At 41.0% G+C, this 20,371-nt stretch overlaps 1 protein-coding gene across 3 annotated transcripts; it reads left to right on the top strand.

Annotated features, from left to right (window-relative positions):
- The first annotated feature begins 245 nt into the window (after positions 1–245).
- On the top strand, positions 246–18,878 carry znf652 (zinc finger protein 652). Of its 3 annotated transcripts, none has more exons than XM_087175297.1 (6): positions 246–371; positions 4,887–6,436; positions 9,518–9,665; positions 9,991–10,106; positions 13,081–13,225; positions 15,295–18,878. In XM_087175297.1, the coding sequence occupies exons 2-6, from the start codon at positions 5,405–5,407 to the stop codon at positions 15,912–15,914; spliced, it is 2,061 nt and encodes a 686-aa protein (XP_087031423.1). In that variant the 5' UTR covers positions 246–371; positions 4,887–5,404; the 3' UTR covers positions 15,915–18,878. The 3 variants fall into 3 exon arrangements, with proteins under 3 accessions (XP_087031423.1, XP_023266768.1, XP_023266770.1); XM_023411000.2 differs by having other exon boundaries at positions 271–560; XM_023411002.2 differs by lacking the exon at positions 246–371 and adding an exon at positions 559–689.
- The last annotated feature ends 1,493 nt before the right edge of the window (positions 18,879–20,371 follow it).

The raw sequence follows: 20,371 nt of genomic DNA, 5'->3' as shown, positions 1-20,371 counted from the left end.
TAGTTTGTTTGAAAACTCTGCCCAACATCAAGAATTGTTTAAAATCGTTTGAAAACACACACACACAACATCAAACTCATAATATTAAAGAGTTGATAATAAAAATAGAATAAATTAATTAGACTTTCAGGATTTGCCTTTGAGAGGATAAACGGTCCTCAGGGTCTGCTCATTATTATTTAATCAATCAGTGATTTCAGCCCAGCGTGCGCGCGCGCCGTGCCCTGTCTGGTTTGGAGTGGAGACCCAGACACGCCGCCGCGCGCCTGCTCAGACAGCGGCCTGAATGCCTGGGATGAGCGCGGGACGGCGGTGGTACGCGCGAGAGCTTGGCCGGGCCACGTAGCGGGGCTGAGGACGCACCGGCGCAGGTACCTCCGCAGCCCGCAACTCACATTAACAAATAATCTCCCACATTTTTGCACAAAGAAGACCACTGGCATTTATAAATGCACATCCGCGAATGTAGAGGGGGGGCGAGCGAGAGAAGTGCGCGTGCAACCCTGAATCTGTGCAACTCTGATTGCACGGACGCAAGAGGGAGGTCGCTCTTGACGGAGGTAAGCCAGCAAACCGACAACAAAAATGTTGCCATATAACTTAAATTTATGCACTTACGTGTATGACAAGCATGGCAGCCGCTGGGAGAAGCACACACGGGTCACCGGTAACCAGTGGCCGAAGCTACGGTGAGAAATGTCCGTTAGCGGAGCTAGCAGTGACTTTGTGACAGTGTCGAGTTGAGTGGGTTTGTCAGAAACGTTACAGCAGTCTGGGTTTTGTTAGGAAAGCAGTGCTTTTCATTTTTTGCGCGACAAGAAAGATACGTTGATAACAAAGCGTGACATCGGCTTTTCATCTCGCTTCATGTGAGTCCTATTACTGTCACACTTCCCCATGAAAGTGCAGTATCGAAATTAAGTGTAACGTTAATGCTAAATATCCGACGTTGACGCTAGCTTTAAGCTAACTAGCCCCAATCTGGGCGGTTTTGGGTTAAAAAAAAAAAGTGAAAGTCCTATCTGTTGTTAGCTCATGCATGTCAGCAATAGTAGCCTTTGGATGGTATATCTTATGCAAGGTAATATGCTTGTTATTCCGGCTGAGTAGCCTTAACTGCACTAGAATATCTACAGACTGCAGCTTGAGCTAATGTAGCCAAGTTAGCTTGTCATGTGTGTGTGCAGGTTAGTACCTATGGATGCTAGCTAGCTAAGTAGCCTAAGTTGGCCAGGCCTGCACAGTGTTACTGCTGTTCGGTGTACAATGTTGCCTTTTTGTTTTAACCCTTTCTTCGCTTCATATAAACTGCATTGTGAACTCCAACTCCTATACCTGAAAAGATTTCCCCCTGCAAGATGTAGCACTATAAAACCAGAATGTAGCTGCTGCACCATATCTCGTTGTACTCCCCAAAATTATGTATTATGTTGGTTTCGCGCTGTGTAACATCGATTGCCAACAGTGGAAGGCTTGTTGGACCCAGTGCTTCCGTTTGTAATTCAGTCATTTTTCAGTATTGTAATACAACAGGCATAAGCTTTTAAACAAGTCATGTTGAATATTCCCAAGTTATCTTTCCATTTTCAGAATGCATATATCACAGTATTAAACATTAGTGGATTCTGTCTCCTGCCAGGCTTTATAGTGTCTCTCCTTGTGTGGTGATGAGAATAAAGAATACTATGGAAAGGGAGAGCTTAAGGTGGCTGAGATTATAACCCTCCCACTCTTCTATCATATCTCAGACCAAAAACACTAGGCACTGCTCTATGACCCGATTATGGGCTTGAGGGCCAAATACCTATGGAGGCATGGAGCACCCCTGCAGTGCACCACACAGTGAGCTGGTTAAGGTCTTATGAGTTTGGACAGAGTGAGGAATGTGAACCCTCACACGGTCCGCTACAAGCTGCAAAAGGGAAAGCTCATTAAAGTCTAGACTTGAGAGGGAGCATGGATTTAAGGAGCACTGCTGCATAATAAGAGGTAAACGTGACACATTTTGACTGCCTCAGATGTCTCATCTGCTTTACTGTCACAGTTCAGCCATAAGCACTTGCGAACACTTGCACCATTTAGTGCTCTTGGTTTAAGTGTTATATAGTGCCTTTGCAGTAACACTTCCACCCTGTGTCATTCAAATTTTAAGCCACAGTAGCATCTATCCGGTATATGACTGGCTTTGTGGCTTACCCTATATGAAATGAGTTTTGGTTTCTCATCACATCTCTGAAACATAATCAAGAAGGGTTTAAATTAGTTATTGTTGAATAAACTTTGGTTTCTGGGCAAGTTTTGCTGAACATGTTATTATTTGGATTCCTGAAATGGAGCTGTCAGAGAGACATTCATTGATGCAGTTTTAGTTTTTTCATCAGTGTGCAGAGTTCATCTTTAAAAGCTATCCAAACTAAAAAGAAAAAAAAGGGCAGTCAAAAATGATCATCATTCCAATAGGTTTGACATCCTGATCTGACAAAGGTGATTGTTTTTGACTTACTACCATTGATATTGAAGTGTGCGCTGTACTTGATTCCCACATCAAAGGGTTGCATTATTTCACTATGAGTGAAACTCTTAAAGTGACTCATCGTTGATAATGATAAGAGAGTGGAAGGATTTTACTCAATATCAGTTACATAACACACTGGGTGTTTGTTTATTTGCACGTGTGTTTTTTGTGACAACTTTCAGCAGTGAATATAGTACTTTTAATTAATTTTATATTGTGTTTGGAAAATTAAATACATTCTTAAAAATCAGCTGTAGTACATCTTTTCAAGTCCATAAATATTTATTTAACAGGCATGAGTTTAAAAGAGAATGAAAGCAGCTGATTGCACTTTTAAGTCAAGTTCAGGCAGTGGGTTCTCATGCAATTTATATTCCTCTGTCATCCAGAAGTAGGATAATCTATTAGGCTTTGTGTCTAAGACAGCCATGTGAGTTGAGTTGCTCTGTCAGTGCAGAGCTTGCCCTCCCCTTGTGGTCTTAATGCTCTCAGAGCTGCTGTCCAATTCTCAGAAAGGATCAGAGTCAGCATGCACAAGAAGACAGGTGTGTCTCGTATGTGTGGGTAGTCAAATTCTGCATAAATGGCTTTCACTTGCAAAACTGGTAGAACAGATTGGTATATGTTTGGTTTTAATATAAACCTAACAAACACAGTACAGTTCAATTTACACATGCCTTCATTCTTGCATGCTTTTTATTAGTCTACCTAAATAAAGTGACAGGAGGAACAAGACAATCAATTTTAGGATTTACCAACACAGATTATAGCAGTTAATTTGAATCAGTTTGACCAGAATTTAAATTCAGATTGAATATTGAGATACACAGTGTCTTTAAAAGAGCAGACAGAGCATCTTTAAAAAATGGATCAATGAACAAAGTTGAAACAATGATAAAAATGTAAAATACTTGTAAATCTCCTTTTTTTTGATTTCAACAATAGATCTGTCTGCTTTGGAATTATTCTGGTTTTATTACAGATTATTCTGAGCAAGTGCAGCTTCTGTTCATTTTGAATTTGAGCTGGAATTGAACTCTAAATAATAAAGAAGTGGTAAGGACTGTAATAAATGTAAGAGAAAGAGAATTATTTTTGTGGCTCAATTGTGAAAAATACTCATGATCACAGTTGATGAAATAATCAGGGTTATCATTTTTGCATAGCTCTATGCTCATAGCTATCCCATCCTTTACACACACATTTGCTCCTTTTCCTGGCAATCTGGCAAAGCATGCATGTTAACCATGACTGAAAATCAAAGATTAGAAATAAGTAGTCCTCATGTTTGAATATGAAAGTCTCTCGTGGCAAATTTTTTATTTATTTATTTATTTTGTGCACGGTGCAGCATCAGTTGCTAAAAGAAATAAAGCATAAGATGTTCGTGAAGCCACAAGAGAGGGTGTTTGTCATCTCTAGGAGGGGAAACTTGTTTTTTTGTTTCTTGCTTAGGGAGGTTTTCTAGTGAACCAACCGCCCTGGTGCACACTCATTATGGGGAGTAGGGCGTGAGGTTGTTTGAGGTCTTTCAACTGTAAGCCAGGGACACCCCAACATCTATGTACACCAAGGTCAGGAACCAACAAAGAAAGTAAGTATAAAAGTAAGGAGTCCACAAGAAAATAGATTTGTTTTTAATACTTTCATTTTCATCTTTAACTTGCAAACATGATATTACTGTAGGTTCCAAACTGTGCAGTGCTTATGCTTCATTGAAAGGTTGAAATACAGTTTCCTGTGGTTATATTTGCAATACAAGCTCCTGAGCTGTGGTTACACTATGCTCTCTATAACAGTCAATGGGAGGTATGCGCACATCGTTGTGTGTTGTTTTAAACTAAAGACAATCTCGTTTTTAATCATTGGTTTGCTATCGAGTTTATTGTGAAAGAATAAAAATTCAGATGATGTACAGTGACTGCATCTATGTTTACATATAGTCCATTGCAATTGATATTGAGCTATTAACAAGCTTTTCAAGTTTTTTTGCTCTGAGGATCATAAAATCTTTTATCTGATCATCTTGAATAAAATATTTTACATCTTTTCCACAGTGGGGAAAAGTTGTGCCTTGCATTTCCATTGTTGTAACAATCAGAGTGAGGTGTTTCACTTGTGGTCTGGAAATATTTAGACTGCTGATTTTCTGAAGTTGAATCCTCTCGCATTCATGTGTAAAGGCTGTGGTTTCAACTCCTACTCACAATACTGAAACATTTGTGGGCAAATGTGGTGCTGCTCAGTGCTGAAATCTTGACAATATAGCTGTAGTTTCAGTTCACAGACTCTCTAGTGACAATAGACAGGAGAAGAAAACCTTTTCTAAACTTGTATATATTTTTACCTGTTTCTCTCTCTTATCTTACAGGTAATGCACTGTAAATGGCTCTTCAAGCAAGACACAGTAGTCCCTATAGCAGTTCCATGTCAGGCATTCAGCTTGTCTTTACCTGCTCTGCAATTTGAAGACACTGGCGCCCTGCAGAGCATCAGTCTTCAGAGAAACTGAATCTGGAACCTGCCTACACCTCACGTAATAACTGGAGTGGAATTTAGCTTCAAATGTTCAGCATCAAAGACAAGGAGCCTTTGATTTTTCCAGTCTGATTTTTAAGCATATGAAACAAAACTTGGAAGAGATTGTATGTCTTTCCAACAGCATTTCCTACCTTGGACAGCATGGATGCTCTCTTTGAATCAGGTTGACTGTCTCTCACCTCATCCCCTCCTTCCTGTCTCCTCAGTAGAAGGAAGGCGGGGGGTTGGTGTGGCATCCCCTGCCCCTCCTTGTAGAATACGCTAGTCTAACCAGGCACCATATCAGTAATTCTTCTCCATTGCCTTGTGGACCTACCAACTCCATCCCTCTATTCCCTCTCCCTCTTCATGAAATCCTGCCAGAGCCTCAAGGAAGAGGTTTCCGTCCCTAGCCTTGGCGGGATGTCACAGGAGGAAGGACGCAGGGCGCCAGTGTCCCAGTCCTATTTTCATTCCCCTAACCCAGATCTGGACCTGACAGGCAAGCTTTACAAGAGGGAGGTTGGTGGCAAGCCTTATTCTGTGTTAGTGGACAATAAAATGGCAGCCAAGACATCCATGGGAGATCAGAACATTGGTCAGTTGCCCACACAACATATGACTCCACAGCAACATCAGCAGTATTTCAGAGAGGGAGGAGCAGGAAAGGAGGTGGGGATGCAGGGGTCCCAGGCTGGAAACAATGGCACCTCTGACGAAACTGAAGATGATGATGAAGATGAGGAAGAAGAGGATGAGGATGGTGAAGAGGAGGGTTTCAAGCGTGAGCAGATCATTGTTGAGGTGAACCTGAACAACCAAACTCTTCATGTATCCAAGGGTGACAACAAAACTGGAACCACAGCAGATGACTCTGAGAGAGCTGGCAGCGATGAGGAGGAGGAGGAAGAAGAGGAGGAGGAGGAGGAGGAGGAGGAGGATAGCCCTGATGAAGAAGAGGAGGAAGACGACGAAGATGAGATTGAAAGCCGAAGAACGAGGTCAAAGAGGGCCCGTCAGGGTGCCAGTAGCTCAACAGCCCCCAGCCAGCCGCGGAGGAAAAGCCTCAGAACAGCTCTGAGCACTTCCACTGCTGGAATGACCACCAGGGGGAGACGGAAGCGAATTGAGCCTCCAAAGAGCATGCGCAGATCAGCCAGGTCAGCCCCATCGTCTGCTGGTTCCACGACCACAAATACAGGAGGGAAAGCAGAGGTGGAGGAGAAGGAGATGCTGGCATGTGAAAAGTGCCCTCGAGTGTTCAACACACGCTGGTACCTGGAGAAGCACATGAATGTTACACACAGGCGAATGCAGATTTGTGACAAGTGTGGCAAAAAGTTTGTCCTGGAGAGTGAGCTGGCGTTACACCAGCAGACTGACTGTGAGAAGAACATCCAGGTAAAGCAAACCCCTCCTGTCTCATACCATACCTCTGTAATTCCTCTAGCAAATGTTATTCTTAATGGAAGGGCAGCGTGTTTTCAGGGTTTACCATAGTGTTAGATACTAAGTTTTAAGATGTAGATAAATTTAGCACCTACTATGTAGATTTATTGGTTGTTTTCATGCATTAACCTGTTGTTTAAGTGGACTATTTTGTCCACACATGCAGAGTACAGTCAACATTTGAAACATTGCTGTTGTAATTCCTGTTACACATAGTGTGAGGTAGTTAGTTTTGTTTTGTCTCTCGGCAGTTAAATGCCCACACCCTCTGAAACTGCAAACATCTAGAAAGATGTTTTCTCATATGAACTCCAGACAATGTCCAGAGGATCAGGTGTGGACATTGTCCAGAGTTGCCCTTTCACTCATGTAGCACACAGCAGGTGTGCGACCATGTCAGACGCGTTCTCACCTACTGAAAATACTCCATCTGGTTTAGGCGATGCCTGGGTAGAGCGTGCAGAAGGCAGGTTAGAAATGACATCATCATATCTACTCGCTCGCTGTGAATTCTCTGGACAATGACCGGTTTTATACACACATCAGCTCAATCGGACATTACACAGACTTTGTATTTGGGAGCTGGCGGGGTAAAATCTGTTTCATGACTGATTCGGACATTTGCATTCTGACATTCAGCTCCTCTGGGTAATGTCCGGATAGGTTCAGGGTTGCATGTGTGAAAGCACTAGAAAAGTCATCAGCTGCCATTGAAGACATTTCAGAAATGTAGCTCCAATATGGTTTCACTTCTCTAAAACTGAAAAAGTTGATTTGGCATATTAATACTCAAGGGTACTGTGTTTTGAATTGCTTAATTTAGCCCTCTGTTTTGCTAGGTTTGATATGCATCCTTAGTTACTTTGTGATGACAATATTGTCAGCTTACCTCAGCTGGCTAAAGTAGTTGAAACTGTGAAGCTCTGAAGATACAAGTTTTTTAATGATTAGTTGATTTTTATAAGGGAAATATTTACTGATGCAGAACCTGATAATACACAGGGTTAGGGTTATTCTGCCTTGTAGGCAACACACAAATGAAATGCTTCGTGCATGTAATCTTCAGTGAAGTCTTGTCAAGCAAATCAAATGCATTGACACACAGACTTGCAAATATGACATTAATGCAGTGTCCATAATAACCAACTGCATAGCTGTTCATCCATTTCAACTGTAATGCACCAAAACATATATAATATATAATAATTATATAAATAATTATTTGAATAGAGATCACTTGTATTGAATCAAAGTGTTAAAAGTGACTGTCAACTGGTTTGTCAATTTCGTGGTCAAAATAATATTAAGATAAAAGTAAAACCAAACAGAAAACCAATTAAGAACAGTTTAAATCTGTGTTAAATAGGTTGACTTCATCAACTAAACGTCTCAGTGATAAACGTACTAGTGAGGCTCCCAACAGGCCTGTGGCAGCTGTGGCTCTTCAGGGTTCATAGCTGAGATGAAGGACGATGTGCACACAACTGTTTCCCCTGGTGCTTCACCAGTTTTATGGAAGAGGAAAAGAGAGACACTGTTGGAGAAAAATCATATGATATCTTGGCCAACGTTTGCTGCAAGGCAAGTAGGAGATTCTAAAATTTGAAGAAGTCTCTTTGATCTGATGAGACCACAATGAAGTTACTATTTTTCAATCACCACACTGATTCCTGAATTGATATTTTTATTATTCACACTGGGCTAGTAGCAACAGCGCAGGAGCTAGCTGGTTTGCCTGGTAGCATCAGCATGTGAACTAGAGAGTTGTTTGTTGGAATGGCAGCCATAGGTCGCTGGTTTCCCTCTCAGTAAATAAATTGTCATATTTAACTGTGCAGCTGGCTGGTAAGAGTTTAACTTCGCTAACTGCTAACTGTTGTTTTCCGAACATATGTTGACTGGAAGCTTCAGCTGGAGGCTTCCACTTTGATTCATTTCATTATAACAGTACTTCATTTAACTTCATTTAACTTACCTATAATACTACTTTATCTAATTTTATTGTAATAGTAGTTTATCTAACTTAATTATAACAGTTCTTAACTAACAGGTAGAAGACTAATTTATTTGTCTATTGTCTACTGACCTCTTAAGTGGTTTTCATGTTGACAAATTTTTCATTAGCATGGCTTTAAGACAGAGCCAAGGGGTTTATAGCTACAATGCTTCTGCTGAAATAAAACTTAGACTCACTGACATGTGATTTGCATTGTTTTGACTCCTGATATACATAAGCTGAGTCTGAGCTCAATCACTTTTCAAAAAGAGAATAAGAATCCGCAAGTCAATCAGCAGCTGAGGATAGACAAGAAATCCACTGTAGACCAGACCATCTCATTTTGCTGGGGCCTTCGTGGTTTTCGGAGGCCACATCTTCATAGACCTTATCCTCTGAAGGATGTGACCCCGGAATTGGGACACAGCTATATTCTCTAGAAGTGTATTGTCTAGTGTTTAAGTGAACAAAAATAAAAAATAAAAACTTCAATCATAATACTTCTAGAATGGTGATACTTAAAAATCACAATACATATATAATCAGCTTACAAGTGTGATGGAATCAAATTGGGAGATGAGCACATTGTCACAGCCTTATCAAAAAAATGTGATAAATGTGACTAAATTCATGTACTTAATAAATAACTGTAGGCCTTATTGTCCCTGCCTCATTCTTTGATCAGTATGGCTGTGGAAAATGTATCAAAGGGCATTTTTTGTAGTATTAAAGTTCTGTAATTTAATCTAGAATCACAGCAACAACCAAATTTGCATTCATTAAATCTTTATATTTAGTTTTTGTTTCTTTTCCTACCAGCATCTATGCTGCCTGCTCTTATTGACTGTCATCAGAGGATATCCAGGGATTTCAGAAAATTAAATCCATGCTGGATTTATCCAGCAGAGGGAGCTGGAGTACCAGGAAACTATTTAAGCAAATGGGAACCAACTAAAGAACCCTAAGGTTTAGTTTATCATGATGCCTATTAGCAACAATAAACTTAGTCTTTCTTTCTGCTTTTATGTGTTCTTCAGTGTGTCTCCTGCAACAAGTCTTTCAAGAAGTTGTGGTCACTGCATGAGCACATCAAGATTGTGCATGGCTATGCAGAAAAGAAGTTCTCATGTGAAATCTGTGAGAAAAAATTCTACACTATGGCTCACGTCCGTAAACACATGGTTGGTAAGTGATAGCCTTTTTTTACGGTTCCTATTGTGCTTCACCACCTTAATATCCCATACTACAACTATGAGCCACCACACAGCTTAATGGACCACAAAAAAGTTTTATATTAATATTTTTCATCCTGTATTTTGTGACTTTACATTTACCATCATCTCCTTTTTTAAAGGTGCTTATGTGGCATCAGATAAATTTTCTATAATTTTATGTGGATAGAGTCAGAGGTTATTGTTCTTCAAGCACAGCCATTTTGAAACCTTGATAAAACCATATCAGGCCTACTCAGTTGTTTCAGTGTTGTTTTCCTCTTTTTTCTCAAACCCAGCTCACACTAAGGACATGCCGTTCACCTGTGAGACATGTGGGAAGTCATTTAAACGCAGCATGTCTTTAAAAGTTCACTCACTCCAGCATTCTGGAGAGAAACCCTTCCGTTGTGAGGTAAGATGCACACACTGTGGTCTGGTTCAGACATGACATCCTGTGTTTAGAGAAATCAAGATTGGGCTGAGCTCTGATGGAGACTGATTTCAGTTTGCAGCAGGCTTCAAAATGTGACATAACTGCATCTAGAGTGACCATCTGATTGTATCTGTTAAAACTAAGGCTAGTGCCCCACAGCCAAAATACAGATTTGTACTAGGCCATACAGCTGGAGAACATGATTACCTCACCTTAGATGTGGACTACAAACGTTTTTTCTGAGACAAAACGGCTAAAACAGCAATTGGGAGGTTTGTTGTACTGTTTGCAAATTGTCCTTCAGTGTGTGCACGGATGCATTTGTGTCACACTCTGCTACACAGTTTAAATATAGTACATAACATCCCTGGCTTAAGTCAGATACAGACTGTCTTGTATTTGTTTTTATTTTATTATTGCAAGTAATAATAATATTAATGATAATGAACTTGATTTGTATAGCACCTTTCACACAATAAATGCAGTACAAAGTGCTTTTAAAACAAATTACATCCAGTGCACCAAGTACATCACATGAAAAGACATGCACTTAACATTAAAACATTAATATAAAATGAGATGGAATAATAATGAAACAATAACATGATAAAATAAATGAAAAATTAAAATAAAGTTAAAAATTGATTACATAGAATGCATAAAATCGGTAACACACCAGTAGTTATAACGGCATTCAAAAGAAGTGCTGAGCAGCACAGAGGTACATAGCAAGGTCCCAAATTTCAAAGCTACTTAAATTGTACTTCGTTTGTGAATTGGTGCACTAAAGCCCCTTTTCCACTGGTCAAAAATCCCACAAACATCTGGCTTTCCTCTGCAATTGAAAAGGGTTCAATCAGCATTCACACCTGGGTCAAATGACTCTGCAGTAGATGCAGGTATTTATCTGCTCTGATCGGCATTGATGTAAACACAAACCTGGGTGAACATGCTAATTTTCACCCCCCTTTCCTGCTGTAACGTCTTTTAGAGCACAGACAGTGTAGACAGACGCATCACCTTTCCAGCAGTGCTGTTAAACCAGAAGTACCACAGCTACACTGTGCTCAGAGATGAAAGAGTGAACGCAGCCCTGAACGTCACTAGCAACTCACTCATCCCCCCCTGCATCTTTGTCTATGCTCCTTGCACTTGTGTGTCCTCAGTCCAAACAGAGAGACAAAAACTCGACTGGCAGTGGAAGAAGGGTCAATCGTCTTTTATTAGCGGGTTTGGCCGCATTTTAAAAAAAAAAAAAAAAAACAAAACAAAAAAAAACACTTATACCCACTAATTTTGGTGGAAAGGGGGAATGATAGGAATTCTAGAGCAGAATGCGGCTTGCTTGTCTTTTTGTTCTATCACCCTTTCACATCCTGCTGCTGTTGAAATGTGTGTTTCCTTGTAAAGGTCATTCACATAACATAGAAGACACATGACTCAGCCTTGGACCACAACAGTTCCCAGCCAGACACACTGTTTTCGAAGCAGCCCAAATTCCACGCTTGAATGAGTCTTTCTCCCCATGGTCATGGGTTCATTTACTTGCCTGATCAAAACCCCCTATGTTAGAACCTATATAATGTTTAAATTCTGGAGTGTTGGTAATTATTAGATATTGTTTGTCATAAACACACACACACACCTAAAAGTCACAGTCTGTCTTCCTTGTCCTTTGTAACATATTTATTTTGAACTGAATTCAGTACTCAGCAAGTGATTGGCTGTCTTGAGTAGAGTGACTGAATGTTACAGTTTTGAAGAATTTGCCCTTATGTGCCGTAAAATGAGCCTCAAAGTAGTTTTTACTCATTAGTTTGAGCAGATGTGCCATGTGGTTTGTGAACAACCCAAAATAGTCAGTTTAATTCAGTTGATGTTTTTTGGTGGGGTGGGGGGGTACAGAGAAGTTTAAGTCAAGCCATGTCAAATATTAGCAAACCACACAAACACGATGTTCACCAATAAACTGGAACATAATATAAATGTAGAACTAAATGTTTTTGGAGCTTTGACTGGCCTCTTTCAAGGATGTTATTCAGTCACATTGTTCATCAAGGTTCCTTTCTGCTCAGCGGAGTTAGTAACAGTTGATAATCATAACCGTATCCTGACTCATTGATTCAGAGGAAGGTGACAGATGGGGGTGCTTTACTCCCACCCGAGGCCTGTCCAACCACTTGAATGGAGCATGTGTGTATGGGTGGAGCTGCTCTAATTAAATGTTTGAAGTCCTCCTACACTACAATTATATGCTTATTAAGGGTGTATGTAATGTGTAGACCATCATTTTCCTCAGTGCTCTTACAGAGCAGTGCCGTATGGAATCTGCTAGATTTTTTTTCACTACATTTATTTAGCCAGGTTGTTCCATTGAGGTTGTGAATATCTCATTTTAGTTAACACCTGACCAAGAAAGCCTCATAATTCAAATAGTAGTGTTTGTGTGGTCACATGCAGACAAATAATTGCATTCATTAACCTCATTTCTTATGTACACATGTATCCTGGGCTGGGCTTCCTCATATGCAAAATGGTTAAATCCACTTGTTAAGTCTGACTACAACTGAATTGTCTCAATGAAATGCAGATAAAAATCTTCCACACTTTCCTGCCTAACCTGACGATAACAAATAACCTGCTTTCTTTTGTGCATGTTATGTAGTCTATGTATGTACAGTAGTCACATAACAGCTGTGTACACAGTACTGTTAAGATCACATAACATGTATATGTGCACTTTTGAATGCTCAAAGGAAACAGGAATAGACTTAATATTGTTACTCTCTTAAACTGCTAATGGTTGTTTTCAAGTAAGAAGAGTATGTGAAAGATCTTGAGGCTAATTCAAAGTTTTGATTTGTGTGTCTGTGTGAGTGTTTTTGTGTGCATGGCCTGTGCACTGACCTGCTGTGTGCATGTTATCTGAATGCTTCTGTTGTCTCTGCTATAGAACTGTGACGAGCGGTTCCAGTACAAGTACCAGCTGCGCTCTCACATGAGCATTCACATCGGACACAAGCAGTTCATGTGCCAATGGTGTGGCAAAGACTTCAACATGAAACAGTATTTTGATGAGCACATGAAAACACACACAGGTGAGAAGTTTGGCTGTGAGTTGTAAGTCAATCTATATGCTTACATAGACCAATTGTGCCATTGTATTTTGGTCTGTTGTTATTATTCATCCCAAAAACATCATCAGGAACCTTTTTATGAAGTGAGAACCTAACCTGCCTTTTCACTATAGGCATGTACTTTCCACTTTTAAAGCCCTTTTGACTTAATAAGCTTTTCCACAAATCTGGGAACCTTTGCAGGAACTCAACCAGTTTAGCGACTTAAAGCACCTCTGTTTAAATTTAGTTACTGGGCCATAACAAGTTCCTGTTCCAGAGACAGTTGTTTCCAGTGGCCCAGGAGCTATCCAGTAAATAACCAGTCAAAGAATGACACAACTTGTATACAGGATTCATTCAGATTGCAAGCAAACTACTGGTTGTGGCTAGTTTCAATATTATACTTGGGAATGGAATTTCTTGTGATGTTATTGACATTTAAAGTTATACAGCAAACTTTCCAACCAGTCTGACAGGGATTGGGATGACGGAAAGTGAGGGAATAAGGAAAAACTCACAAGAACAGCGTTTTACGAAGTGTGGTTTAAAGTAGCTAAAATCAGAAAAATACTATTTTGGAGAGAGATGTCTCGCCTCTCTGGTGTTCTCAGTCTTCCCTTATATCTTTGCACATCTCCTTTCCAACATCTATTTAAATATCACTCGGTAGAGAAACAGTAAATTACAGTGAACAGCAAGATAACTCTTCTGCAAAAATGCAAAAGCTACGTTTCATAAAGCAATTATTTATTTTTAAACTTTGCTCGATATACACAGTACATCAGATAGAAATAAAGACATGAATGCAAAAAGTGCCTAAAAGACTTGTTACTAATGTAGGTCCTGAGTCTCTGTCAGTTTACGTAAAAACACGACATATTTCTTTGTTGTCAGATGTTTTTTTTTTTGTTTTTTTTTTTTCTGTTATAAATCTAAATACAGACAGTCTGCAATTCTGAAATGAAAACTAACAAACGAGTGTGTTCCTGAGATCCGTCAGTCAGCCAGCCAGCCAGCTAGTCTCCATGTCCTCTCTAAAAAAGGAAAGACACGGGATGTTGCCAAGATGAACATTATAGTGGTAAGAGCAAAGAGACTGCCCAGTTGTTGTAATGAGAGGGACATTTCACATCAAAGAACAGTCTTGCATATATTGCGGCTCATAATGACTACCCAGACATACTGTATTACATCCCTCTGATTTTCTGTCCCTGCTACTTTGCTATTTCTAAGACCAAACCGTGCAATGAAGTCTGTACGTCCTTCACTGTTTTTCTCAAGCTGTGCCTGTTGTGGGTGGACACACTGCTCTCCATTGGCCCTCACAGTTATATTTGTGATGTGTAATTACACTACCCTCTCCTCTGCCTGCCACTGGAAACCAATTTAGCCTCCTGCAGGAGGAGACACACCCAACCATGCCCTGTAATAGGCAGCACACATGTTAAACACCCAAAGTTGTGTTCACGGCACCGATTTTTCATGAAATCTTGAGAGTGAGTGTAATGTAACAGTTACAGAAGACTATCACATTAGCTGTCACCTTTTGATATTAGTTGGTTTGGAGGAGCTTCACACATAACATGCCAGAATAAGGCACATAGAGAGCACTTCAGCAGCCTGTTAATAGATGGCTGTGTGGGTGGTAGCAGGCACATTCAGTGGCTCCATGGAGGGAGGTTAATGAGAGTGGCATTCCAACTGAGCTGCTGTTGTTCACTTTCACATGTCCTCTCCTCAAAGTGTGAATGGTAATAGCTTCCTGCGGAGTGGGTGGGTTGACAGCAAAGACTCTCAATTCAAGATGGCAACTTATTAGCATTTTTAAAGTAGAGCTGCTGCTCTCTGTAGAGGAAAAAATGGGGAAAAGTTAACTTTGTCATTTGGAGAGCTTTAATGAGTTGATTATTTTAAATTTTGAAATCATCTCATTTGACAGCAAATGATTTGAGTCGGATGCATCATATTTTCTCTGTAAAGCTTTTTGTGAACGGATACAGTGTCTGTCTCCCTCATATGTTGATATCTCGTTTTCTGAATCTGTGCAGGAGAGAAGCCTTTCATTTGTGAGATCTGTGGAAAGAGCTTCACCAGCCGGCCCAACATGAAGCGCCACCGGCGCACCCACACAGGGGAGAAGCCCTATCCCTGCGAGGTGTGCGGACAGCGCTTCCGCTTCTCCAACATGCTCAAAGCACACAAAGAGAAGTGTTTCCGGGTCACCAGCCCTGTAGTTCTGCAGACCAGCGGCCCACCTGTGCCTGTCCGCATCTTTGCCAACACCTTCTCCTCCTCTTCTTCCACCTCTGGCCCCGGCCCCTCAGCTGCCACCCCGGCCACCACCTCAGCATCCCTGGGCCTCAGCCCGACAGGAGGGCCCATGCCTCAGCGGGGCCCTGTGGGACACACATTCTCCCATGTGCAGCTCCACTCAACCCCTTCTCACCATCATCCCCACCCCCCAACAACCCAACAACACCTCTCAAACACACCCCAACATGCCCCACCTCACCCCCACCACCTGGCCGTGCCCCCAGTCTCTCACCTGCCCCCACCCCCTGCCCTTTTTAAGAGTGAGCCCCTAAACCACTGTGGGCACGAAGACAGCAGCTACCTGCACCACATGGCCCCCCCTGACAAGGGTCCTGGAGCCCCACAGCACCACTGAACTATGCTCCAGCACTGCAGGCCCACACCAAACCACGCCTTGTTCCTCTTCTTCACATAGTCCTGCCTCAGTCTCTCAGTTGCAAGGCCCCTAATACAAGGGTACTCCTCTCAAACAGATATAAATAAGTCAAGCTGAACATGCACACCTGTGTATGTGTGAAAGACTCAGACTGAAACACCCTCAGTGCACACGTTATTTAAGTAAGGAACCTACTTAAAAACCCCGATCAACTGACAAAGATTTTTCATTGTTTAGAATTTTTTTTTTCATGAACATTTTCTTGGGAAATCTACAGAAATTATTTCTGTGTGAGTTCTCTCTCTGTACATTGATGGGTGTAAAGTATCTCCTTTTCATCATAAGCTGCTGATGGAATTCATCATATGTATTACCTGGGCTACATGGATCCTAAAAGATCAGTGTGTCATTGAACTTTCGTCTTTATGTCGAGTTGACTTACGGTTGCACATCGGTCCGGACGTTTGCTTTCTGTGCAGGTCCTCCCCATAGCAATACTCAACCTTTCGTCCGCATTGTACTGCAGAGCCTCAGGCCCCACAGGAATGTGTAATGAATGTTGTAACTGGTTCTACCTGAGTCTTTCTCTGTACTAAGGTTGAGGCTTTCTGTCAGAGGGGAAACAGCAGTAGTGCAAGATGCAGTGCCATAGGTTACAGTAAGAAGGGGGGAGGGGGGATTTTTGTAAAGGACATCGGAAAAAAAAGTTTTGTAAATGGTTAGTTGAATCTAGACGTAGTCTGAGATTCATATGGTTAAATGGTGCTTTCCATTCCAGTACATAAAATATTTCTTAATTTTGCTTTTCCATTTTATTTTCAGAAGTGTAATATTACAAATTAACAATGTATTGTGTCATATAGAACATGTCTTGCCGGCCTGGCTTTTCTACAATGGATTTGAGGTTTGACCAGACTATTTTGTGAACAAGAAACTCAATTTATGCAGGACATGCCCTGGGCACACGCAGCCTCACACTTACTCAAGCACACGCAAAAGACAAAGACCATATGGTCACTGATTTACTTACTGTGATCAGTGCAACCTCAGCTTTTCAGTACTGTTGGTCAACAGATGCTTTTAGATAGCAGATGACTGTCAAATACTGCCACTGTGAGGGGCCAGACACATGGCCCCATCAGGATTTACCCCACCTCCCTTCGCTGCTGTTGAAACGATACGGGTTACCATGTTAAAGGTCATTTGACACACAGTATACACACCTGGGACCTTTTTCATCACAGGTCTTAACAGACAATTATGCATATTCCTCTCAGTCTATATTCCACGGTTTGATGTGGGGCGTTTCTGGTTTATTTTTGACTTTTCAACATACTGACACACTTTGATCCACAAAGGCAAAGGCGTCGAAACCTGATGAATGTTGCCTACGCAGAATGATGGCTGCTGAGTCATTCGTGTTTTTTATGTTCTCTGATAATTTGCTCAGTTCTAAGCTAATGAATGGGTCTGTAGTGTAGGTATACTGTTTGTAGCACGTTAGGAAATGTCAGGATAAAGTCCAGTGGTCATACAGTTCTGAATACTCGGAATTCTCTGTATAGATAGGCGTAACGTGAAAAAGTCAGCGCAAAAAAGTACATTTGTTAATGTAATAGCCAATGGTGTGAATGTTATTTGTTGAAAAGAAGCAGAAATGGTTGGCAAGTATTTGGCACGAATTTGGGTTGCTTGGTTGTTACCCCTTCACTAAGTATGATGGTGTATTGAGGAGGAACATTGAGCTGTGAGTGTGTGTGCGAGCATGCGTTAGTCTCTACCTGTCTGTCTGTCTGGTTGTCCCCAGTGCTCTTGTACCAAAAGCTGCTTTTACACAGTGTGCCCCAATATATGTGTACTTGGGGATAGCTGACATGGATAATAGCAGTAATTTAACATCTTTCTACCACTCTAATGGTATTCAGTCTGAAGTGGTTCAGCTCAGTAGTTAAGGATGTTCCTTCTTTGATTTGAGACCTGCGATTATCCTGCCATTTCTGTAGGTCTTACTACCGCTGCATTATTTGCTTATCATGCTGTCCCCATCAGTTTCACTGCTGCTCTTCAGCATTTCGCAGTATGGATCTTTGTCTTGTAATTTTTTTTTTTTTTTTTTTTTTTTTTTTTTTTTTTTAAAAAGCCTTTTTCATTTGTGTGTATTCTCTGCACTTTACTGCTGCGTGGGTGAGGCGCAGGGAAGGGAGGGACTGACAATGCATTGTGGAACAGAGTGCAGTTGTGGCTGCATGGGAAAGGGTGGAGGTGATTACTCTGAGTGGATGTTTTTAGGCAAGGAAAGGAGGAGAATCCTGGATGGAGGCGGTTAGTGTGGAAGGGACCATAGCAAACGAAGGACATTTCTTTAAGTATGTGCTTGAAGTTCATTTCCTGTTTTGTTTTTTTTGTTTTTTTTTTGTTTTTTTTAAAAAGAAATGCCCTTTTGCTCCATTATGGACCTCCCTTCAAAGTGAAAGCGATGTTCCTTTTGCTTTGGCAACTTTACACTAGCCCCTCCAAGCTACGTCTGAAATACATTCTTCTGTTATGTTTGTTCATGGAGTCTGTCTCTCTGCCATGTCCTGTTATGTCTTTCAGTTTGCCGAATGATTCTCCTCCTCCTTTCTTTGTTATATAGAATGCACTTTCTACTAAAAATCTTGGCTAGTTAAGAAAAAATAACATTGTATATTCTTTAAAAGATGTTTTAAAAAAAAATCAATATACTTTTTCCCCTTTGTATTTTTAACCACTTAATGTAGCATTGCGTATTTTATTATTGTATCTGGTACAAAATGTGCAGCTTTATAATGTCCTGGTTTGTCCTTTTTTTTGTATGTTATCTGGAGATTGAGGAGAAGTGAAAAAGTTGGGCCTTTTTTGATAATGTACATTTAACTGACTGCTAACTTTGAGAAGTAAAAATGAGTAGCCATGATTATCACATATTTGTGTGTCTCTCTTTATCTTCAAACACTGCTGGTTCACTGGAAACAAGACAGGTAGTTGAATGTGAAACTGAGAAAAGTAAGGATTGTGCAGAGTGTGTTACTGATAGGTCAACAGGTTCAGTCTCAGGTAAGTTTCACAACAAGCTTTGCTGAAAAGCTTAAATTCCTACGGGCTGTTGCTGCTGCACTGGCTTGACTTGCTTGAGTGTGATTGTTTTACTATTTTAGGGTCACTGGGTTCTTGGCATAACACCTCTGACTGCCGCCGGCTGCACGTGACACTGTAGGTCCAGCAACTGACCTGTTTGCTTGTCACTGCTTTTATCTGACAAGTGAAGTTTCAGGTCCTCTTTGCAACCACTTCCTGTTCTTTAGATGTGACAGCAAGACTTTTTAAATAGAGTTCGTGTTTGTTTTTGCAGATCACGTGAGGGTTCCTCACAGTAAGGTTTATAGTAGTCACAGTCTGTGACCGTGACCTTTTGTGACCTCTGGCGGCGATTCTCCAGTTAGGTAAAGTACAGGATAGTGTTGCTTTTTTAGTCTTCTTTCCTGGAGATCTCTTGTTCCAACTCAAACATCTTTATTAACACAGTGTTCCTCCTCTACAGCCACATTAAGACATTTACTGTTGCTTGAATACCTAAAATGTCGTGTGCTCTCTGTCACCATAGGTAGTTTTAGTGGCGCACAAATGAGTCACATAATCCTATAAGGTAGCAGAGCAGGCCGATGGGTAGAGAAAAGTGTTGAGTGACTCACTCATTGAAGGTGAGTTGGTGGTCAGGTACCGAGGCTCACTTCACGCGCAGAGGAGATAATAACACACCATCTGCACCATCTCCATTCCCATTTGGGTTTGAAAATAGTCAGCCACCCCAGCTGTTAGTCATTACGCCTTGCGGTGTAGAGGAGGGAGGACGCCGCGTCTGTCAGCAGGCAGATAAGGAGAGGAGGGCTTCACACCGTGTTTTTCAGGCGTGCGTTCGGTGCTATGGAAGTTGCTGTGTGGGTCATTAATCGCAGTGTATTTGCAGGGTTTTATCTAGACAACTGTCTTCGCAGAGGAGCGATCAGCCAACATGAACTCCCTCGCTGTGGCGCTAATATTTCACTGTAGTTAACAAATGGAAACACCACATTGTTTCAGACTTGAAATGATTATTGCTTTTGACACACTTTATAAATTTTATTTCCAATCAGCCTCTTGCAGCTTTATCCTCATTCCTCATGTCTCCCTTACAAAAGAGGTCAGAGGTCAGTAAGGCCACTGTTGATGAATCAGTGTTTTTCCACTGTTCTAATAGTCACCCAAATATAGACCATACTGTTAAACAAAGGCCTTTCACGAATAGTTCATAGACAGCAAATGGTCTGTCTGTTTGGAATAGCAGTTATTCAGATATTTACCTGTTGCCTACAGTTACTGCCATGCACTGTGACATCCCAGAAATCAGGCTCCAAACTGGGTTAACTCCAAAATTAAAA

Source organism: Seriola lalandi, unplaced genomic scaffold, assembly GCF_002814215.2.
Source record: "Seriola lalandi dorsalis isolate HSWRI2012SDOR001 ecotype SW California unplaced genomic scaffold, Sedor1 jcf7180002054443, whole genome shotgun sequence".
NCBI classification, from domain to species: domain Eukaryota; kingdom Metazoa; phylum Chordata; class Actinopteri; order Carangiformes; family Carangidae; genus Seriola; species Seriola lalandi.
This window is presented reverse-complemented; position numbering and strand designations above follow the sequence as displayed.